Raw genomic sequence first — 18,699 nt, forward strand, 5'->3', positions numbered from 1 at the left:
TCACATCTTCGGTGGTTTCGGCTTCTCGAACAGTTCTCCACGGAAACCGTACTCCTCACCACAGTACGAGCATTTGTCCACATAATTCGTTTTAAGTAATTGAAGTGGTAGGAGGCAAGTGCAACAAATAGTCGCATAAGCTAGAGTTTTAATGCACATCTGAAAAAAAACCGTTTTTAAAATAAACCTTAACTTTATTTAATATTTATTTAAATTTTTAGTACTTATTTATTTAATACTAGCGGGCAGTTACAAACGGAAGAAGAATGCTCGATGGGGCAAAATTTCCATATAAAAAAAGAAAAAATTAAAGTAAATTAAAATAATAATAAACCAATAAAAATAAATGAATTAGGTAGAAACAAATTTGCATATGCATCTTGCATGTGTAGTCTTTCCGTCTTTTTCGTTGACTATAATTCGGTTTTTTTCAAAATACTGAAGAATCATCGAATATTCGATGAAGAAACGAATCAAACACAAAAAAGAGAACGATACAGTAATAGTAAAGTGAAGTAATAGGTCTAAAAGAAAACAATTTTCCTCATTTTTCTTCAAAATGTGTACTTCTGTAGTTCGCGATCTGATAGGTCTATCCTGACTACATACATCCTGAACTAACATCGGAGCACATTAGTACACTTCACAGTTTGGCAGGATCATCTCCTACTGAACACTGACTGACTCCATATGGGGAGTAAAAATTTAGTAATTCGTAGAAAAATGTCAACATTTCCGGATTTCTCCTCAAGATGTCGACATTTCCGGATTTCTTCTCAAGATTAGTGCTTTGAAGAGGAATTGAATCGTTTCAAGAACCCGAAACATCAGAAAACTTCCAGGATAAAAAGAGGGACGGCAGCTGTTTGCTAGAAGTAGCAATTCCCGAAAAAAAAATTAGCAAAAGTTTTAACACAATATTGACATCAGCTGACGCTTTACAGCCATCTTGACGACTAATGTTCTACATTTTAGTCCAAGAAAATCGTGGGAAAATTTTTCGCTATGAAAAGTCTGATTTTTAATTTTTTTTTCTGACTTGACATTTTTGTAACATCCTGTGGAATATATCCTAGAATTTGAAAGCATTACAAAAGTTAGGTCCAGCAAAAGAGGAAAATACTACTAACCTCTCTGAATCGTGCTTGTCCACGAGTGATGTAGCCGAGTCTACACTTCGGACATGGCCGTGGTGCCGGTTTTTGTGAACCGCCAGCCCCATTTTTTGAATCCGAGTTTGAATTCGCGTTAGCATTGGTATTTACAACAAGGTTAATTCCACCTAAATTTATCCTTTATTTTCTATTTCCTTACTTTGAGCTGACTTTGATCTAAAATCAATACTCTAGACATGAAGTTCAGCTAAACGAAGCAATCAAGGATATTTTTGACGATGTTTTTGTTCCGCTCAAATGGTAAATAAAGATCAAGACGTGCATAATTTCTAAATAAATACACAGTTCATAAATCCACACATCAAATAGTTTAGGAAAACCGGAACGATCGATTTACTCAACAAAAATTTTCCTTGCATTCAACCGAACAGAAGAAATGAAAACAGGTAAAATTGATTGATGGTGGTGAGATTAATCGACGATGCAACTCCTTACACCTCTACGAATAATTAAATCTACCCCAAATACTCCCATCGTTAGGATTCGGATCGTTGTCCACTTCGTGAATGAATGAAAATATGCTTCGTTGAGTGAACTAATAGCTCTGGAGCTTCTGAAGAATCTGATTTCTGGATTTGTAGGATTTGGAGCACGTTTTTTACTGTAATACTTACAAACTGCATTCCGATCCTTAGCTGCTGTTGAGAAGAATTTAGTGTGGTTGATTTCTTGAAACGTTCCCTTAGTTGAATTTGTCCCCAAAAATCCATGGAAATTTGTCCTTACAGGTAAAACCGAGGCTAAACGTCTTAAGTTCTCAACAGATAATTGATCCGAGATTTATCCACACCTCTACAGTTTTCAACTGGACGGAACCATTTAGCAGATCTTCTATTACTACGGTACAATGGCAAGAGATTCATCGAAAGATGCTCTGGGGGATGAAGTGATGAGGTTTGTCCTACCGAATCATCTTTTTCGAACCTTCTTTCTCATCATATCTTCATTTGAATATTCTATCCGGAAAATTTTCTTTATAAATAGCATAAATTTCATTTTATCCAATCAAACCCATGTATTTTTAACCTCGGTTTCACTTAACAAGATAAATTAACGCAAATTTTAAGAGACGGTGTAGCGCAATCGATAAGAGGTTCCGCTCGGGATGGACAATGATCGATCGAAGATTTGATTCCGCCTTGGCGCCAACCACGCCTTTCACCCCTTCGTGGTCGATAAATTGGGACCAGACTTATTTGGTGGTCTTGGCCACTGTTTAGGCTAGTTACGCTATCTTTAACTTCAAACGATTTTGATTTGAAGTGAACATGGTGGGGGGTTCCCAAGCGGATTGATCAACGCCAGACACTATCCTTTATCCTTTTATTTCCGTAAATCTTACCGGCTTGGCTTGGATTATTCCCCATAGCTGCAGGCATAGGCATTGGATTCATTGGCATCGCTGTAGGCGCTGCGAACATCTGTTGCATTGGCATAGCGGGTGCGTAGGCAGGCATCACTCCTGGTCCTGTTGCGTACGCCATTCCTTGTTGAACGGTTGGCGGAGAGATACAGGCTACTCCAGGTGCTCCGGGTGCTCCCATACTGTAAAACTGCTAATTGGGAAAAGTAGCGTGAATTTTTTATTTTTTATTTTTTTTTTATTCCTGAGGCAAGATAAGGTAGCGAACTCGAGACTCACTTCATTCCCGGCTGTCCAGGATATGGTGTTGGTTGATGAAATTGTGTGGGAAGCGGTGTGTTCGGTGCTGTATCGTATTTTAGTGGTGTGTTGGGAATCGCCTGGGAGGGATTTGTTCCCGTCGGGTTCATTGTGGTCACTGAAGTAGCGAAGTCATTTTTTGTACCATTTTCACACAACACAACAACTATAACTACGAACTTTCAATTGGAGCGTTCGTGGACGGAATGGCGCTTGCCGAACGGCCAGATGTCGAGGATGTTACGGTTGGTTCCTTGTTCTAAAATAAAAAAAAATATTTTTGGAATCTCATGAGTAACTCTAATAATGTGGATCGGTGTAGGTCATTGGGTAAGAGGTTCGACTGTGACTACTCGATCGATGTCTCGAAATCTCTCCAGCCCTACCAACGCACGAACTCACCCTAGTCGCCTTTCATGATTCTCAGTTGAGTTCGAACGCATTAATGTCTAATGATCTACATAGGTATTGATTAAGTTATGTACTTACGTACACTTTATCCACAACACTACTAATACTTCAAAAGATAAACGGACTAGAATAGCAGGAACTAAGAAGAAAGTATTCTTCCGGCTAGAAAGAAAAGAACAGAGAAAAGAAAGAGAAAAGAAGAACAAAAGAAGAAAAAGGATAAGCATTTGCTCGTAGAAACTCTCTAGATTCTAAATGAGCCGACATCTAGTTTACTTTTTAAAAAAAATTAAGGATTTTAAAAACCAACGAGGCTTCAGCAAAAAGCAGAACTAGTAGCCAATCTACAAGCAACTAGGAAAAAATAATTGATTGAGTGATATGGTCACAAAAATACCTCTATATTTAACTATAGTTAAGTATTGTAAGTCTTACTACCTTAGCTGCTTCTTTTCCCTCAGAAAATATTTATAAATTAGACCTACTTTTTATTCGGAAACGATTCCTCAAAGATGATGGATTCAATTTCAAAAATTTGAGAATAAATGTCCCTTGTATTGCGCATATACACCACTTTACACTCACTTTCGATGTCTTCTTAACAGAACCATGATTTATTTTAAAAAAAAATGAAAAAAACGGATTCAATTAGGAGAATAGTTGTCAAGTTGCAGCCACTAAGTTCCCCACTTCATTGCTTTTTTTTAACATTGAACGCTCTGTCTCGACAGAACCTATTTTTCATGTTTAAGATGAATTTACTAGTTATGCATTTTTGGAAGTTCATACCGTGCTATTTTTGAATTTCTATTTTTGAATTCATATGATGGAATTTTCCAGACGTTAGTGGCTGAACGAAACCTGGATGTCTAACGATCGGGAGAACAAATCAAATCGATCAATTTGACTCTCACTCTACATTCTTACACTTTTGGTCCTCAACCATACAGAAATTTTCCCTAACAAATTTAAATGCACAAGCTATTCCAATTTTGATAGAAATATATCCGATGCTCCTTGCAACCCCCACTCTTACCTTCTCAGGAACAATTGTGTTATCCTTGAGTGTCACATCATCTGAGGGCGCATCGTTACCAGGATAGGGAGGAGGCGAAGATGAGAACATCGATATGTTAAGCTAAAACCGTGTTTTTTTTTCGTCTTAAACTTTAGGAACTTCAAAAATAAAAGAACCCACAGATTAATTGAGGTTAGGAATCACGTACAGGCGCAGCCGCTCGCCCCAGAAACGAAACTAGCGCCGAAAGCAGATCAAATCGTTCGATCAGGTGAAGGTCAAAATCGTTTTTTTAGCTGCATTTGTTATTTTATTTGATGCGATTGTTATAAATAAAAGTTTCTATCCTACTTTTTTGTGTATCACCATCACCAAATCGTTTGAAATGAGTAAATATTGAGCTGGAAATGTCGAAAAACATGGATCATAACAGTAGGACATTCAACGGTAGGTCTCATTATTTTAAGTTTACTCGCATTGACACATCTTCTTCTACTAACCACTTGAAGTGGGTCGCCGTGGCTTTTCAGCCCTGTCAATCGTCCAGAAGTTAGCTGAGCCCGATTTCAGGCCCTCATCTGCATGGCAACAGCTGCTTCAAATCAAAGTCAACCAATGGGGGAACCGGTAAGAGGAACTTTGTTAGGGATAAACAATGAAAAATAGACTGAATATTGTGGATCAATGGAGTATTTTTCCCTACACTGGCAGAGTTCCATGTTTGAAAGGGAATCTCCAGACTTAGTCACCGTTGCGGGTGTGTTTTTCAAAAATAGCCTCGGTGAGACGAGTTTCGAGTTCGAGCAGAAAACAACGAGTTTCTCGTACATCGGTGGTTTTTCTGGATCAACACAGTCCTTAATTCTTCTTTATTTCCGTCCTTCATTTCCCTCTTTTTCTCCTTCTTAAAAGCCAGCGCTATGTGTTCTTCGTGGATCAGCGATCAAGGACCGGCGATTTTCACCAAAAATTTGTATTATTTTCCGTAGAAAAACATTCCAAGCGACGTCCAACTGCGTGACGGTGGTATCCAAATAACCTCATTCACCTCATTCATTAGGATTTTTTGACTAAGACTGATCTCCTTATCATTTACTGCTATCAGTTCATTGACTTACTCGTTCAACTATGAATCGGTTGCACATGCCCGTGGATACTATATTATTTGCTTCGAAGTGAAGAGTAAAATCATACAGTAGTAGTGGTGGAACATAGACACTAGTGAGGTCTGCGGATCCTCCCCACCCCCCCCCCCCCCTTCGAAAAACTCGTTCATCTTGCCTAACGGGACCTCAGCTCCGCGAAGAATGGCAGTAATGGCCCGTGGAGCAGATCCACACAGCGAAACTGTCCATCGAGCAGCAGTTCCATCCAAGAACCAAGACATTACTTCGTCGGTTCGTCGTGATCGTGTCAGACTGCTGGAAAGCGTTTGACGGTGACTGTAACTTATATGAGCACGTGAGACATGATATTTATTTATTTATTTATTTATTTGAAAACACCTAAAGATGTGCTATGAAACGGAACCAAGAGACAGCGGATCTCACTAGAATTTCGCCAAACTTCTATACGGAAAAGTTGGCCCTTCATGGCACAGGTCATTATACTGCTACAGAAGGTGAGAAATCCTCACCACACAAGATCCTTCTCGCAAATCCAGAACGCTACTGTATGTTATATGTTGATGGTGATAGTAATATTTGAATAAGTGACCGGACTTTCGCGTGGGATTCAACGGTTACTAGCAATCATCATGGCGGACGTTATTCAGGGGCCAACGGTTGACGTTCAGATGTCAAACGTCAACAGAGGTGGTGCGGATTCCCGGTGGAGTATCCGTATTTGTGCCACCCCAGATTCGTGGTATGTTGCCTTTAACGTAGCGCAGCTAAAATGAAATTTGACACTCAAATTTGTCACTCACTCACTATAAGACATTAAAATACGAATTAACCTTGTCTTGATGGGAAACATTGTTAGGTAAATACTTCACGTAGTAGTTCGAATGTTCTCTTGTCTTGAAACCTCGGCATATTCCTTCTATATTTTGTGATAGTGTGCCTGCGAGGTGTTTAGATGGAACCCTTTATTTGAAGGATCATTCCCCTGGAATTGATAAATTGGTATCAGACCTATCTGAGAAGAATGAAAAAACAAAAACACTGACCTCATATATCGGCTCTCTCTCGGTCCCTTTATAAGCTGCACACACATCCATAAACGATGATTTGGAGTGAGCGCATCCAAGTCATCTGTATATGAACGTGTGTGTCCAATCCTAAGTGAATTGATACGAAAGAGACCGTATCATTCATTTTACATAAAATTTAAGAAAGTAGCATAAAAAATAAGAATATAATAGCTTGACTTATTTTATATACTAGGTGTGTAGGTGTTATGGGCTACTGCAACGGCAACGAGGCTATTTGCACCTTATGAATCGGGGTGTGTCGTCCTTGAACATATTCGAGCCCATCCTGTTCGATCTTCAGCTAGAGTTCGCATAGAATCTACCCATCCATCGCTGTTTCATAAACGGCGGAGCTCTACGTCTCGACTGAACTGCCTGTGAACGCTAAGTGTCCTCAGATCTTCCATCACCACCTCTGTCCAGAACTTTCTTTCACGATCAAGGAGCCTTTTCCAGTTAGCAAGCATCTGGAAGCATCCTCAGGACTCACGACAACTTAGACATCATGATGATCAAACGGTCTCCTCATAACGTTACCAAAGAAGCGAAGACGGTTTTCAGTGAGTACTTCGGGCAAGTGGCTGGGGAAGCTGCAGATGTTTTCCACGTGTCATGCGCCCGTACACCAGATCCACTTCACTTCAATCGGCCAAAAGTGGCCTAAAGTAATCTAAATATAAGCACAATAGGTAAATCACCTTGGTCACCTTGACTCCCGTTAATCTTCGAGCTGGTCGAGTGGGCGCCAGTAATCCTTCCATTTGTCCGGATCGCGTGCCAGAGTAGCCCAGTGGTTGCTCTTTTCGCGTGGGACACGAAGAGCATCATATTTTTCTTTGAAGGACTTCGTGAAGAAATCTGACCATCGGGTCGGCGGTCATCCTGTAGTGCGCTTGATATCGCGGGGAACCCAGTTGCTCACGGTTCTGGTCCAACGGTTGTCGTTAAAGCGCATCGTGTGTCCGGCCCACCTTATTTTACTTTCCCTTGCAAACGCGGCGGTGTCTCTAATCTTCGATCGCTGACGTAGGAGAGAAGTCTATAAACAAGTATATTAATATACTAATATACTATAGTATATAGTATATTATAGTAAATATATAATAATAAGTAAATAAACACATCTATTACAGAGTGATAAGTGTTTGAATTGATCTGCTCTAGGGGCAAAACAATTTTAATGTATGTATGATGCCAACGAAAGAGCAGGTGGAGGCCACTCCTGGAACTCCTTTAACTAAAGGTTTCAAAGAGGCAACATAAGCTTCTCTTTTTTCTATTTGATCAATGAAATTTTCAAAATCTTCTTCTGTTCCAGAGGAGCTGGCACGATTGCAAGCGGACGGTCAACTTCCACAGGGTATGGATACCTCATATGGGAATCCTACTCTACATAGAATGAGAAGCGGAGATCAAGAAATTCTTGTGGTAATTATTTCGAAAATTTTGGAAATTTCCAGATAAAAGTATTGGTTTTGAGGAATTCATTCATCGCGTTGGGTTAATTCAATGAGTCTATCCTTAATCACATCTTACCGCAGCATATTTTACAAAAAATATTATTGCTAAAGGATGGGAAGGAGAGTTCACAAAAAAATAAGAAAGAAAAGAATTTTTGAATCAAAACAGGTGATGATGGATCCACCTCCATGTGGATGTGCACGACTTCCAAATGGGAAAAAGAAACGTTGCAAGAAGCATCGAGTAGAAAGAAAGGCAAGGCGAAAGGCGAAGAAAGAAAAGGAAAAGAAAATGATGGAAGAACAAGAGAGAAAAGGATCGAAAGAGAAAGGAACGAAAATGGTGAAAGATGACGAAAGTGATAGAAAGTATTTTTTTCAGGAGCATTTTTCACAAGTATTTATTCTTTGGATACTTTCTATCCGATTCTAGGAAACTTGCTGCACTTCGGCATGCAGCTGATTCAGAATCTGAGGAAGACAAGGCTATCGACGGAGCATACACTCCAGACAAAATTTGCGCAGTTGTAAGTCAATAATTACTAATTCTACTAGTACTATGTATTGTGTTTGTAGCCGAATTTGTTTGTTCAAAGCCGTCACCCACGAATCTGAGGTGGTACGAACTTCAGGTGGAGTATTCGTATACGGGATCGTAGATTATGGAGAGAAGGGTGATTCCGTCTATTTCTTCCTAATTGCCGTAAAAAAGCGGCCCGGAAGATACGGCTTTGAGCGTTCCGGCGCGCTACGCCTGAAATCCGTACCACCCCAGATTCGTGGGGTGATGCCTTCAAATCAGTGAGGGCTCATTTGAGTTGAAAGGGAACTTAACTCATTCAATTCTTCAATCGAGATTCGATAGATTAAATACCTCATCCTTTACATATTCTGTAGTCGTTATAGACGTTCATGGTCGGTGCCAAACAGGTTCAGCTTAGTGAACGCGACGCAACGCTCTCACTTCCCTGGCTTCACGAGCGCTCTCAATTCCGTGACATGAGTTGTCTAGGATTCATCGCACTCATCCGGCGTTCACTCCAACATCGACGGTACCTGATTCCTGTCCCTGATCTTGTTATGTACAGATCTATACCAAGATCCACATTCAAATTATCCTCATCCAGTCCCGAAGCTCGGATATTCATCACTTATAGCTTTGTCATATTTCGTTAGAATGCGCTTACGATGACAATGACATCAGTCTTATGGCTTTTTCGAATTTCTATGCGGTCCATGATGCTATTTCCCGTAAACTTTCCTTTTTTCACCGGATCCAAGAAAAGTTTTTTTGGATTGCACAGAAGCGGAAAACTGCTGAAGCCACCCTATGCATAGTCGAGTTCGGGTAATCGAAGAACAGTCAAATCAAATCAAATCAAATCAAATCACAATCTCAGATGTCCTCTATTTCTAACACCCATGAAGATTCCATATCGAAAAATCGATTGAAGTCTGGAAGTTTTTGCGTTGATTCGGTCCTTTTACCTACATGACTACTTTATCGATGTTCATGCACAATTCTGAGCACAGATCCAGAATGTTTCCCGAAAAAAATTCGATGTCTAACGAAAATATCTAAATTTTAGGCTGGCGGTGTCACCTATGCACTTCAATTTTGGATAGGATCCCACTAACAATTTTTTCAGGGTCCTGCTGGTGTCGCCGTCCTAATCGAAATCGAAAAAGTGGATACGGGTGAAGTTGGGCCAAGAGCTAAGGTCGGTGATAAACCAATGAGAGGAATACTGGTTAAAGGCGCTCATGGTAAGTTTTCGGGCGAAAAATGGCCGGATTAATTTTTTCCCTGAAAAAAATTGTTCCTCAGAAACACCACAATTTATTCCGATGGAAAAAGTCGCGAAAGATAGCAACGGTAGACCGAAATACCGTAATTATACCGTGGGAGAACTTGTCAGAGGACCTCATGGCGAGGCAATATTCTATGCGGATGGACAATGTCAAGTAATTTCTTGCACTCATAGGGGGGGGGTATTTTTTTCGAACGATCACTCGTATTTTTTCAACCTACAGTGTGACAAGAATGGAAATCCGAAGAATATGAATATTGCTGGTGTGGATTCGAATCTACAGAAGAAAATTGGAGAAACAAGTGACGGATTATTTTTTTCTTCTTTTCGGAAAAGAAAATTTTACATTTTAATTTTACATGTGTCAAAAATTTTGTACTTTTTTGTTCTCAGCGTGTCCTCCTTGTGAAGTGGAGATTAACGAGAAAGGTATGCCAGTGCTTCGGCAGATTGCTTGTGCAGAAGATGTTCCGAAGGTAAGAAAGAAAATTTCCCAGAAAATTTCCAAGAAAATTTCTTATCAACAAACACGGACGACAGTGCTTAGACTTTACTATATCTGGATGAATTTATCCGTCAAAAACTGGAAAAAAAAGTCGGATAGTATTTCCAACAAATAAGGAAAAGTCGTTTCTTAGTTTATCGCCTTTACATAAACATGAAGAAATTGGCTTTACTGCTGGAACTATTTTTATGTTTTCGCCTGATCATGGGCTCTTTTCCATGAGTTTTCGAAATTTATTTTATTTTATTTGCGTTCAAAAAAAATTATAAAAGCAGCAGAAAATTAGACACTTTGTATAGAATATGGAATCGCTATCTACTCATTGTCTTTCTGGAAATCGAGAAAATTTCAGGATAAGAACGCAGCGGTTGGTGTGATCACGAAGAACAAAGACGGAAATAATGTGTTCACACAATCAGCTGGACAACGTCTTGGAAGCAGTGACAATGCCCCGTGTGTACCCTCAACACCGGGTGATAAAGTAGCACCGGGCGGTTTAATCGGTAGAGTAGTCGAAGATAAACAAGGAAACACTGTTGTGTTGCCGCCCGGCTCGAAACCCACTTCTGATCAAACGGTCACTGCTCTCGTACTTCAGGTAAGTGGCAGTCGATTCGGCATGGATTTCCTTCGTTCGCTCGCTCCACTGATCGCCGCAAACTTCCAGGGCACTTATCACGAACCTGTTTACGTTAAAGATATCAAACGTTGTGAATGTCCTCCACCGGCAAACGTGCCAGTTGTTGCCGCGTAAGTCAGACCGATTTCTCTGGATATAATTTCTTTTTGTTTCCTTTTTCATTGATTCGTTTTAATCCTATTGCAGTAGGTCATGTAGAAATCAAAATCACCAAAAAAAAATGAAATTTACAGCCAGCGCCAAACATGTTCAACCACCCTGACGCGACGCATTCGCGTAACTGGCCTGAATATGGTACTCTGCTCACCTGGCGCACTCGCTAATCGATAGTCCAGTTCGCTGCGCGTTCCTCACTGACATCTTGGCTGGAGGTTTGGGTGAAAGAGTCCTCTAACTGGATCATCCTATCATCGCCCAAGGGAAAATATAGTCCGCTCAAAAAAAGACATTAAGCGCCGTGAATTTGCGTACGCGGTTGCGCTGGAAGCGATTGGAATCACTCGATCCTAATCGTTAAGCACCATCGCATCGCTTCGAGCGCAACAGCTTACGTGACGCATCCGCGGAACTGGGCTGAACATGGTATTCTGCTAGTCTGGCGCTGCTGCAATGTGCTTAATGTCGTTATGACTCTATTATATCTGAAGACTCCTACCAAAACTCTGGATATCAGCCTAACTCCATTGATCCATCACGGACCTGTCCACAAATATGAAAAGGGCTCCAAGATATCCAAGAATTCAGCAAATTTTCAGATAAAAAGGATAATTGATGGCTGAAACGCACACGTAAAATCGAAGACAGTTATTTTCACGTGGTCGCCTTCCGTAGCGCATTTTTCTGCTCATTTCCCATCTATGCGAATCGCTCCTAATCCAACATCACCAATCCATGAACGTGATCCGAAAAAGAATCATTTCAAGCACAAATTTTGAAGGCGAATGAATTAACGTCGAGTAAGCACGATCACCTCTCGAATGTCCTCATTCATAAGCATTACTTCGCAAAAATACGGAAGAGGGAGGGTTTATGAGTTGTGAATACTCACGCAGATCTTCTCTGGATGGCGCAATCCTAGATGATCCTAAAAATGTTCTCGTAGCCTTAACATTTTGCGTGCGTGATGATTCCATCTATTCTATGTAAAACGTTTTTAAATTCAGTGTCGAAAAAGAAGAGAAAAATAACTATCAAAATATCGAAAAAGCGGATACAATTGTTCAGGCGAAAGTCCAGAATAAGACTTGTGATCAAATCATCGCTGTAAGTTAATCCTTGACAACTATAGTACTTGTAAACGACAGAAATACTTGCGTGTGTGGTTTTCAGGAGCGTAAAGAATTGAAAGCTGCAAAACCGATTTATACAGGAGATGTGTACTCACAATCACTATATCAAGAAGGTGGAAGAGGTGCGGCTCAAAAAAGCGTATTTTTGCGAACGGTTTGTTTTTTTTTTCTTCTTTTTTTTTTCTTTCTAGCCAGTATTCGTACACAAACTATAAAGGTCAAGTGCTTCTTTTTTCTTTTTTCAGGATCTTCAAGCTCCACCACAAGGAGGAAATGCCGGTCCGCAACCAGTTGCACAATCTGGTGGTGGTGGAGCTCAGCCACCTCAACCTTCATCTGCTAGACCTGGAGCACCTGGAGGATCTGGAGCATCTGGAGCATCAGGAGCGGCTGCAGCTCCTCATGCTCACGCTCCGGGAGGTCGTTCATGTACGTGTTCGAAGAAATGTCCTCAAGGCGCTCAGCCTCCACCGACGGTGAGTTCTTCTTAACTAGCACTGAGGTTAAGCCGATTATCTGATAATATTTGTGAAAAATTGAAGTACAAAATGGAAAACAAGATAGAGACATTGACTAAGAATACTTTTGAGCGAGAAAGAAGGAAATTTGGACCAATCTTCCAAGAACATTCTTCTAATTTTCAATTAACTTCCGAGAATCCTCTAAAATATTCTTTTTCTTTTAAAACAGTTATGAAAGATCCTAAAAAATATAATACGAACATATAATAATAATACAACAAAAAATAATACAAGTAATGTAAATATATATAATATAATAAATCAAATTAGCAGTTCAACTAGCTCACTAACTCAAGAAAATTCCAATTCATAGTATTTCAGAAACCAGGAGGTGCTAATGGAGCCAATGGAGCCGGAGCAGGTGGAGCTGGAGCTGGAGGAGCTGGAGCCGGAGGAGCTGGAGCTGGAGGAACTGGAGCCGGAGGAGCTGGCGTTCAACCTCCAAAGGTGATCGATGAAACAGAACGATTTTTTTGTTGAGGAGTGATTAAAAATAACTAGATTCAAAATATACTTTAAAATTGTACATAATTAGATGTAAAATTAATTGCTTAATTAATTGTACATACGTAATTTGTTGCACACAGTGCTTCACATCCAATCATTACAGTATGCTCAACAAAAACCTGGCATCGAAGCTGGAACAACGAGTGTATTTTTATGGCGAAAACCATGTACGTAAATGTTAACAGTTCCCAGCATCGTTTTTATTTCTTTTAATTTTATTTTTAAATTTTTAGGATCACCTAATTGAAGAATATTGCATCGGTGATACTGTACGAATAAAATGGTATACCGGTTGTTTTGAACTCTTGAAATTTTCTGCCAGGAAAAATATGTTTGTTCAAAAAAATCTACTCATCACAAGCTAAAACAAAAAAAACCAAAAAAGAGACAGTGCTTACTTATGAATAATTAATTGGCTGTCTTTTTTATTTTTTCTTCTAGTCCTTAACCCGTTTGGGATACGAAAAATGTAATGTAAATATTTAATTTTTATAAGTTGGTGTAGCGTAGTCGGTAAGAGGTTGCGCTGTCCGAACGATTGATCGGAGGTTCGAATCCGCCCTAGTGCTCACCAAGCCATCCATCGCTCCGGGGTCGATAAATTGGTGCCAAACTGGACTGGGAGGATAAAATCACTGACTTGACACATCGGCTAGCCACCGCAAGTCGTTCTGTAGGCCAGTTACGCGTTCGTGAACCTCAAACGATTCTGAATTGAGGTGAACGTGGCGGCGAAGGTCCCAAACGGATTGATTGACACTTTATCGTTATTATCATTATTACATATCCATAAAAAAGATGAAAAAAATGAAGAACTAGAAACTCGATGGTGTCATGTGTACTATTAAGCCTTGCAGCACCAATACTGTATGTTTTTTTTTTCGGTACGGGTGATGTCATACCACTGTGGTTCGATTACGGTAAGTTTCGACAATGTCAGGGTAGTTCAGAACAACTTCACGATCAATATGAAACTATAATACTGGGGTTTTTTTCGGTAATTTCTTGAATTTTCTTCTTTTTTATTTTTCTCTTTTTTCTTTTCTTACGGGGGTTCGAGCGTGCACGACATTTACCACACTTTTTCCAACGTTTCAAAAAATTATTTATTTTTAAGAAAAATGAAAAATTTTATTACTCAGAAAAATCATGTATATTTGAAGAAAAAAAACTATTATGAGAACAAACATAAGGTGATTTATCAATAAGACTTCCTAACTGATAAACAGAGAAAATAAACAAAAAATTGTTGAAAAAACAAGTGAATGTACAATCCGCGGTGACGTGGATGACAATGGAGAAAGAGTTGTGGTAGCGAATGGTCCAGGTGGACAAGCGGTATTACAAAATGACGACGAATTACACAATTTATAATCATAATTGATGGAACTGATTTGCCTGAAATAAATAAATAAATAAATAAACAATGAATTGGGATCGAGCACTTCATATTTGTTTACCTGTATTCGCAAATCCCAAACGCTGCATATCTTCCGTTATCCGGATAAAGTAACTCGTTAGTGTTTGTACATGATTTCTTCAATTGTGATGTGAGTGCGGTTTGAGCTCTCGCTAAAACCATCGTTACAAAAAAAAATAAATCAAAATTTAAAATTTAAAAAAAAATTAAAAATCACTAAGGAGCACTTTTCACTGAGCATAATAAATACAAATAAAGTGCATAAAGAGCATAAAATAGCATTTTTAGCGCATTTTTCAAATATTATTGTATTTTTCAAATATTATTTTATAGTTTTTTTTAAATTTTTTATATGCGTTTTTCAGTCGTTCCGAAACCTACTGTACTGCGTCAACCTATCGTTCGTTACGTTTTAGACCATAACGAGGTCACCTCGCCTCTCATTATCCGATGAAACAACCATGGATAGTAGGTAAATGACGTCGATAAGCTCTTCGAAGCAGTTTTTTTCCTGTGTTTTTTTTCTGGTTCATCCACCTTATCTTTTTCTGTAATTTTCTGTAATTGCATGGGATAAGTGTCACTTCTATAGGATAAGAAATTGGTGCGAGTGTAGGGTAGCGGTTAGAGGTTTGGCTTTTTACACGAACGGTCGGAGGTTCGAGTCCTCCTTACTACTAAGTTACAGATATACGGATGTGTTTTTGTTATTATTATTATAATAATTATTATTTGTTCCTTGCAGTTTTGTTTCGTTACTCCTTCTTAGCCTCTGTTAATAACCTTTACGTTTATTTAAGGAAGGAAAAGTTTAAAAACAGGGAAAATTATTCTATTTTCAGAGAATAATTCATTTTAGGGGGCGCGTGTAGTGTAGCGGTTAGAGGTTCGGCTACCTGTAAGATCGATCGGAGGTTCAGATCCGCCCCAGTGCTCACCGAGACCCTCAACCATCCTCCGGGGTCGATAAATTGGTACCGAACTTGTCTGGGAGGAAAAAAAACACTGATTTGACACATCGGCTAACCCTCGCAAGTCATTTACACGTTCATGAACCTCAAACTCAATTCTGAATTGAAGTGAACGTGGTAGCAAAGGTCCCACGCAGATTGATTAACGCCGGTGACTTCACCCTTTATCCTCTATCCTTAATCCCTATTTCTGGAGTCTTTTTTTCTTAAACGTCATTAATTGGTCGATATAGTTACCACCTCTACGCGAATTCCACATGGGAATTAGGTATCGTTCGCGCATGGATCCCGAACACTGTGGTGGATCACTAGAGAAACAAGAAAAATCCAACGATAAAATATCTTCAATTAAAGGACAAGGGCTGCACCTATAAATTAATTTGAACGAAAAATTCTTGTCCCCACGTGTTTTCGTCTTAGAACTCGGAACAACTCACTGAACAAACAATATTTTCCTTGACATGATCCAGTAGTACAATCGGCTTGATTCGTTGCTTCACATTGATAGCATGTGACTAGTTGTTCTGGAAAAAAAATCAGAGAAAAATTGCAATAATTTTAACTCGATGAAAATCCAGCCAGAATCATTCTTAAGAGGAAATCCAGATCATTCACCATCTTGAATTGGACATTCATCATTGCAATTGTTCCCGGAATTGCATACCCTGACTTGATATTGAATACCGTCGATTGTTCTAGAAATTAAAAAAAAATTATTGGTATTAGAGTTAATTATTAAATTAATTATTGGAGTTGTTAGATATTAATTAGTTAGAAATTATCTATTTCGATTATTTCCAATGTTTGCTCTATTCAGATAATATTGTCAAGCGTGTATTTTTTATTTTTGTAAAAATTCAACTGGTAATACCGTGCTTCACATGAATTTATCGTGGTCGACGCAGTATTATCCGGATATTCAACAAGTGGAACATTAGTGCATGACTTTTTCACATAGCTTGTACCAGTCGATTGACGACGTTGACGTTCTGAATCCAATTTAATTTTAATCTTCAATTTTAATCCATTTTACTTTAAATTCTTGTAGGTTCGAGTAGTTTTAATTGATTTTTCTAATTATTTGCTTAGCATGAAAAAAACACGGTCCAAATTATTCACAACAGGTGTTAATGTCATTTAGATTCCCAGCAACAAATACTTACGGTAGATACAGTACTGGGCGGTACATTGTCCTGTAAAACAATCACCACCGAAAGATTCACAATCGTAACAAGTAATTGACGGTTCTGGAATTTTTCACATTTAGAAATTTCTTTTGAAATATTTGAAGGCTATTTTCCTTGATCATATTCTGCCGATTGTCACCAAACTTCCAGAAAACCTATAGCCTGATTTTTTTCCTAACTAAATAAACCATTAATTAAAGTTTACGTCGTTGTGGTGGTTCGATTGTAACATCCACATTGCAGTAATTATTGCAGAAATTCGCGTCGTTACATATTTTCACATAGTTTCGTGATGTTACCGTATTCCTGAAAATATTCTATAGTATGAATCTTTCCTGAAACGATGGATAATCCATGTGCTATGACGTCAACGAGATTTAGTGTTTGGTTTTCCTACGGTCTCAGAACGACGGGGGAAACGAACCTGATTTCGCACACATCAACTACGTCAACAACAGTTCCGTCGTCGAGAAGAAGAAGAGGAGTGTTCGTGCAACTTTTCTTCATTGTCAGCTGATTGTTGGAAATTTTTCTCTCTACAACGACAAGTTATAAAATAGTTTTTTTTTCTAGAGGGATACTGACGAAGAATAACGGGAAAAATAACTAAACTGTGGAGAAAATGACAAATAAGGCTCTGTTAAGGATTTTATGAGAGGTGAATATAAAAATATGATATTATTTTATCTGAACGGTACCAGCAAGAGTAGCCAGTGCCGAAAGAACAAGAAAATTCTCTGAAAAGGTGGGAAGTTCAAATTTGGAGTATACATAAATTAAGGGCTAGGCGATGTTAATTTTTCCTAAAAAAAAAGCGATGAGACTACGCAGAATAATTGCTATTTCGATTATCACCAGCACCTTCAAAGAACCTCCTTCTGCAGAATTTTAGAAAATCTCATTTTTTCGAGCTATCATTGAACGTTTCGGAGCCGAAAATAGCAATAAAAGTAGCAAATAAGATGTAAGAATGAAAAAAATTGTTATTTTCGTTTATTTTAATGATAGAAATATTCGGTACATTTCATTTAAGCGGAACTTACCGTAGACACAAAAATTCCCCTGGCAAACGTTTGTTTGACAGTCACTACCATCGTATGTGATACAATTATAGCAAGAAACTAAATAAATAAATGAATAAATATTTGTAAAACATTTAAATGGAGATAGTGAATAAAATAGCGCTCACCTGATCCAGGAAGAGGAATTGGCGTTGTGGTAGGTGTCGTAACGCAATTACTATTGCAATCATCCCCGGAAGAGCACAAAAACACGTAGAACAATCCGGTGTTCACGGTTCTGGATGGGACCAGAATGATTATCTTCTGGAGTACTGTAGATAGCACTCACCGAGCAACGCATTGATTGAGGTTTGTCATCAAAGTTCCATCCTCGAACTGATATTCTCCGTGATTCAAGCATGCTTTACGTATCGAAACTACTCCATTTGGCCTGATTACTTGTTCTTAAATTAAAAGGGTGTGGTTAATAAAGAGAGCGAGGAAAACTAGTCTTTGAAAATTTTTAATTTTTTTGAATTTCATTTGAATTTGAATTTGAATGAAAATTATTTTGAAAATTATTGAAATAAAAATAAAATAAAAATTATTTGAAATTTAATTTAGTGAGAATATAAGATGTATTCGAAGTTATGTGACGAAAAAATAATTTTGAAAAATACAAGAATAAATATAAAAAAATAAAAATAAGCAATGTGTTAATGTAAACGTATATAAATAGGTGTAAATAAAATATAATATTGTAGTATTGTATTGCAATACTGTAATAAAATACTGCAATAAATATGTTCGTCGTACGGAGCGTTGAAGACATGTTAAATAAATAAATAAATAAATTAACAAATAATAAATAAATAAATAACAAACAATGCAGACATAAATATTAAAAAAAAGTATTTTATTGTTTG

At 38.4% G+C, this 18,699-nt stretch overlaps 3 protein-coding genes across 4 annotated transcripts; 1 reads left to right on the top strand and 2 right to left on the bottom strand.

Moving 5' to 3' along the window:
- On the bottom strand, positions 1–4,375 carry RB195_020745 (uncharacterized protein; the record flags this gene model as incomplete). Its single annotated transcript, XM_064189188.1, has 6 exons — positions 1–159; positions 1,131–1,282; positions 2,518–2,720; positions 2,818–2,956; positions 3,019–3,097; positions 4,286–4,375. 6 exons carry the CDS (start codon positions 4,373–4,375, stop codon positions 1–3), a joined length of 822 nt encoding a protein of 273 aa, XP_064045069.1.
- Positions 4,376–4,674: 299 nt separating this feature from the next.
- On the top strand, positions 4,675–15,037 carry RB195_020746 (uncharacterized protein; the record flags this gene model as incomplete). 2 transcript variants are annotated; one of them, XM_064189190.1, is made up of 21 exons in its annotated part: positions 4,675–4,775; positions 4,838–4,894; positions 7,626–7,647; positions 7,677–7,704; positions 7,780–7,889; positions 8,091–8,290; positions 8,355–8,448; positions 9,571–9,688; positions 9,750–9,886; positions 9,956–10,034; positions 10,126–10,208; positions 10,590–10,835; positions 10,905–10,987; positions 12,041–12,140; positions 12,207–12,320; positions 12,412–12,445; positions 12,510–12,642; positions 13,009–13,134; positions 13,298–13,361; positions 13,428–13,477; positions 14,980–15,037. In XM_064189190.1, the coding sequence occupies 21 exons, from the start codon at positions 4,675–4,677 to the stop codon at positions 15,035–15,037; spliced, it is 2,037 nt and encodes a 678-aa protein (XP_064045070.1). The 2 variants fall into 2 exon arrangements, with proteins under 2 accessions (XP_064045070.1, XP_064045071.1); XM_064189189.1 differs by lacking the exon at positions 4,675–4,775 and having other exon boundaries at positions 4,850–4,894; positions 7,626–7,704; positions 12,412–12,642; positions 13,275–13,361.
- Positions 15,038–15,933: 896 nt separating this feature from the next.
- On the bottom strand, positions 15,934–18,151 carry RB195_020747 (uncharacterized protein; the record flags this gene model as incomplete). The annotated part of the gene is made up of 10 exons (XM_064189191.1): positions 15,934–15,953; positions 16,023–16,109; positions 16,201–16,280; positions 16,457–16,574; positions 16,749–16,832; positions 16,978–17,078; positions 17,197–17,308; positions 17,816–17,893; positions 17,962–18,071; positions 18,123–18,151. The coding sequence occupies 10 exons, from the start codon at positions 18,149–18,151 to the stop codon at positions 15,934–15,936; spliced, it is 819 nt and encodes a 272-aa protein (XP_064045072.1).
- Positions 18,152–18,699: the final 548 nt, after the last annotated feature.

Source organism: Necator americanus, chromosome II (assembly GCF_031761385.1).
Source record: "Necator americanus strain Aroian chromosome II, whole genome shotgun sequence".
NCBI classification, from domain to species: Eukaryota; Metazoa; Nematoda; class Chromadorea; order Rhabditida; family Ancylostomatidae; genus Necator; species Necator americanus.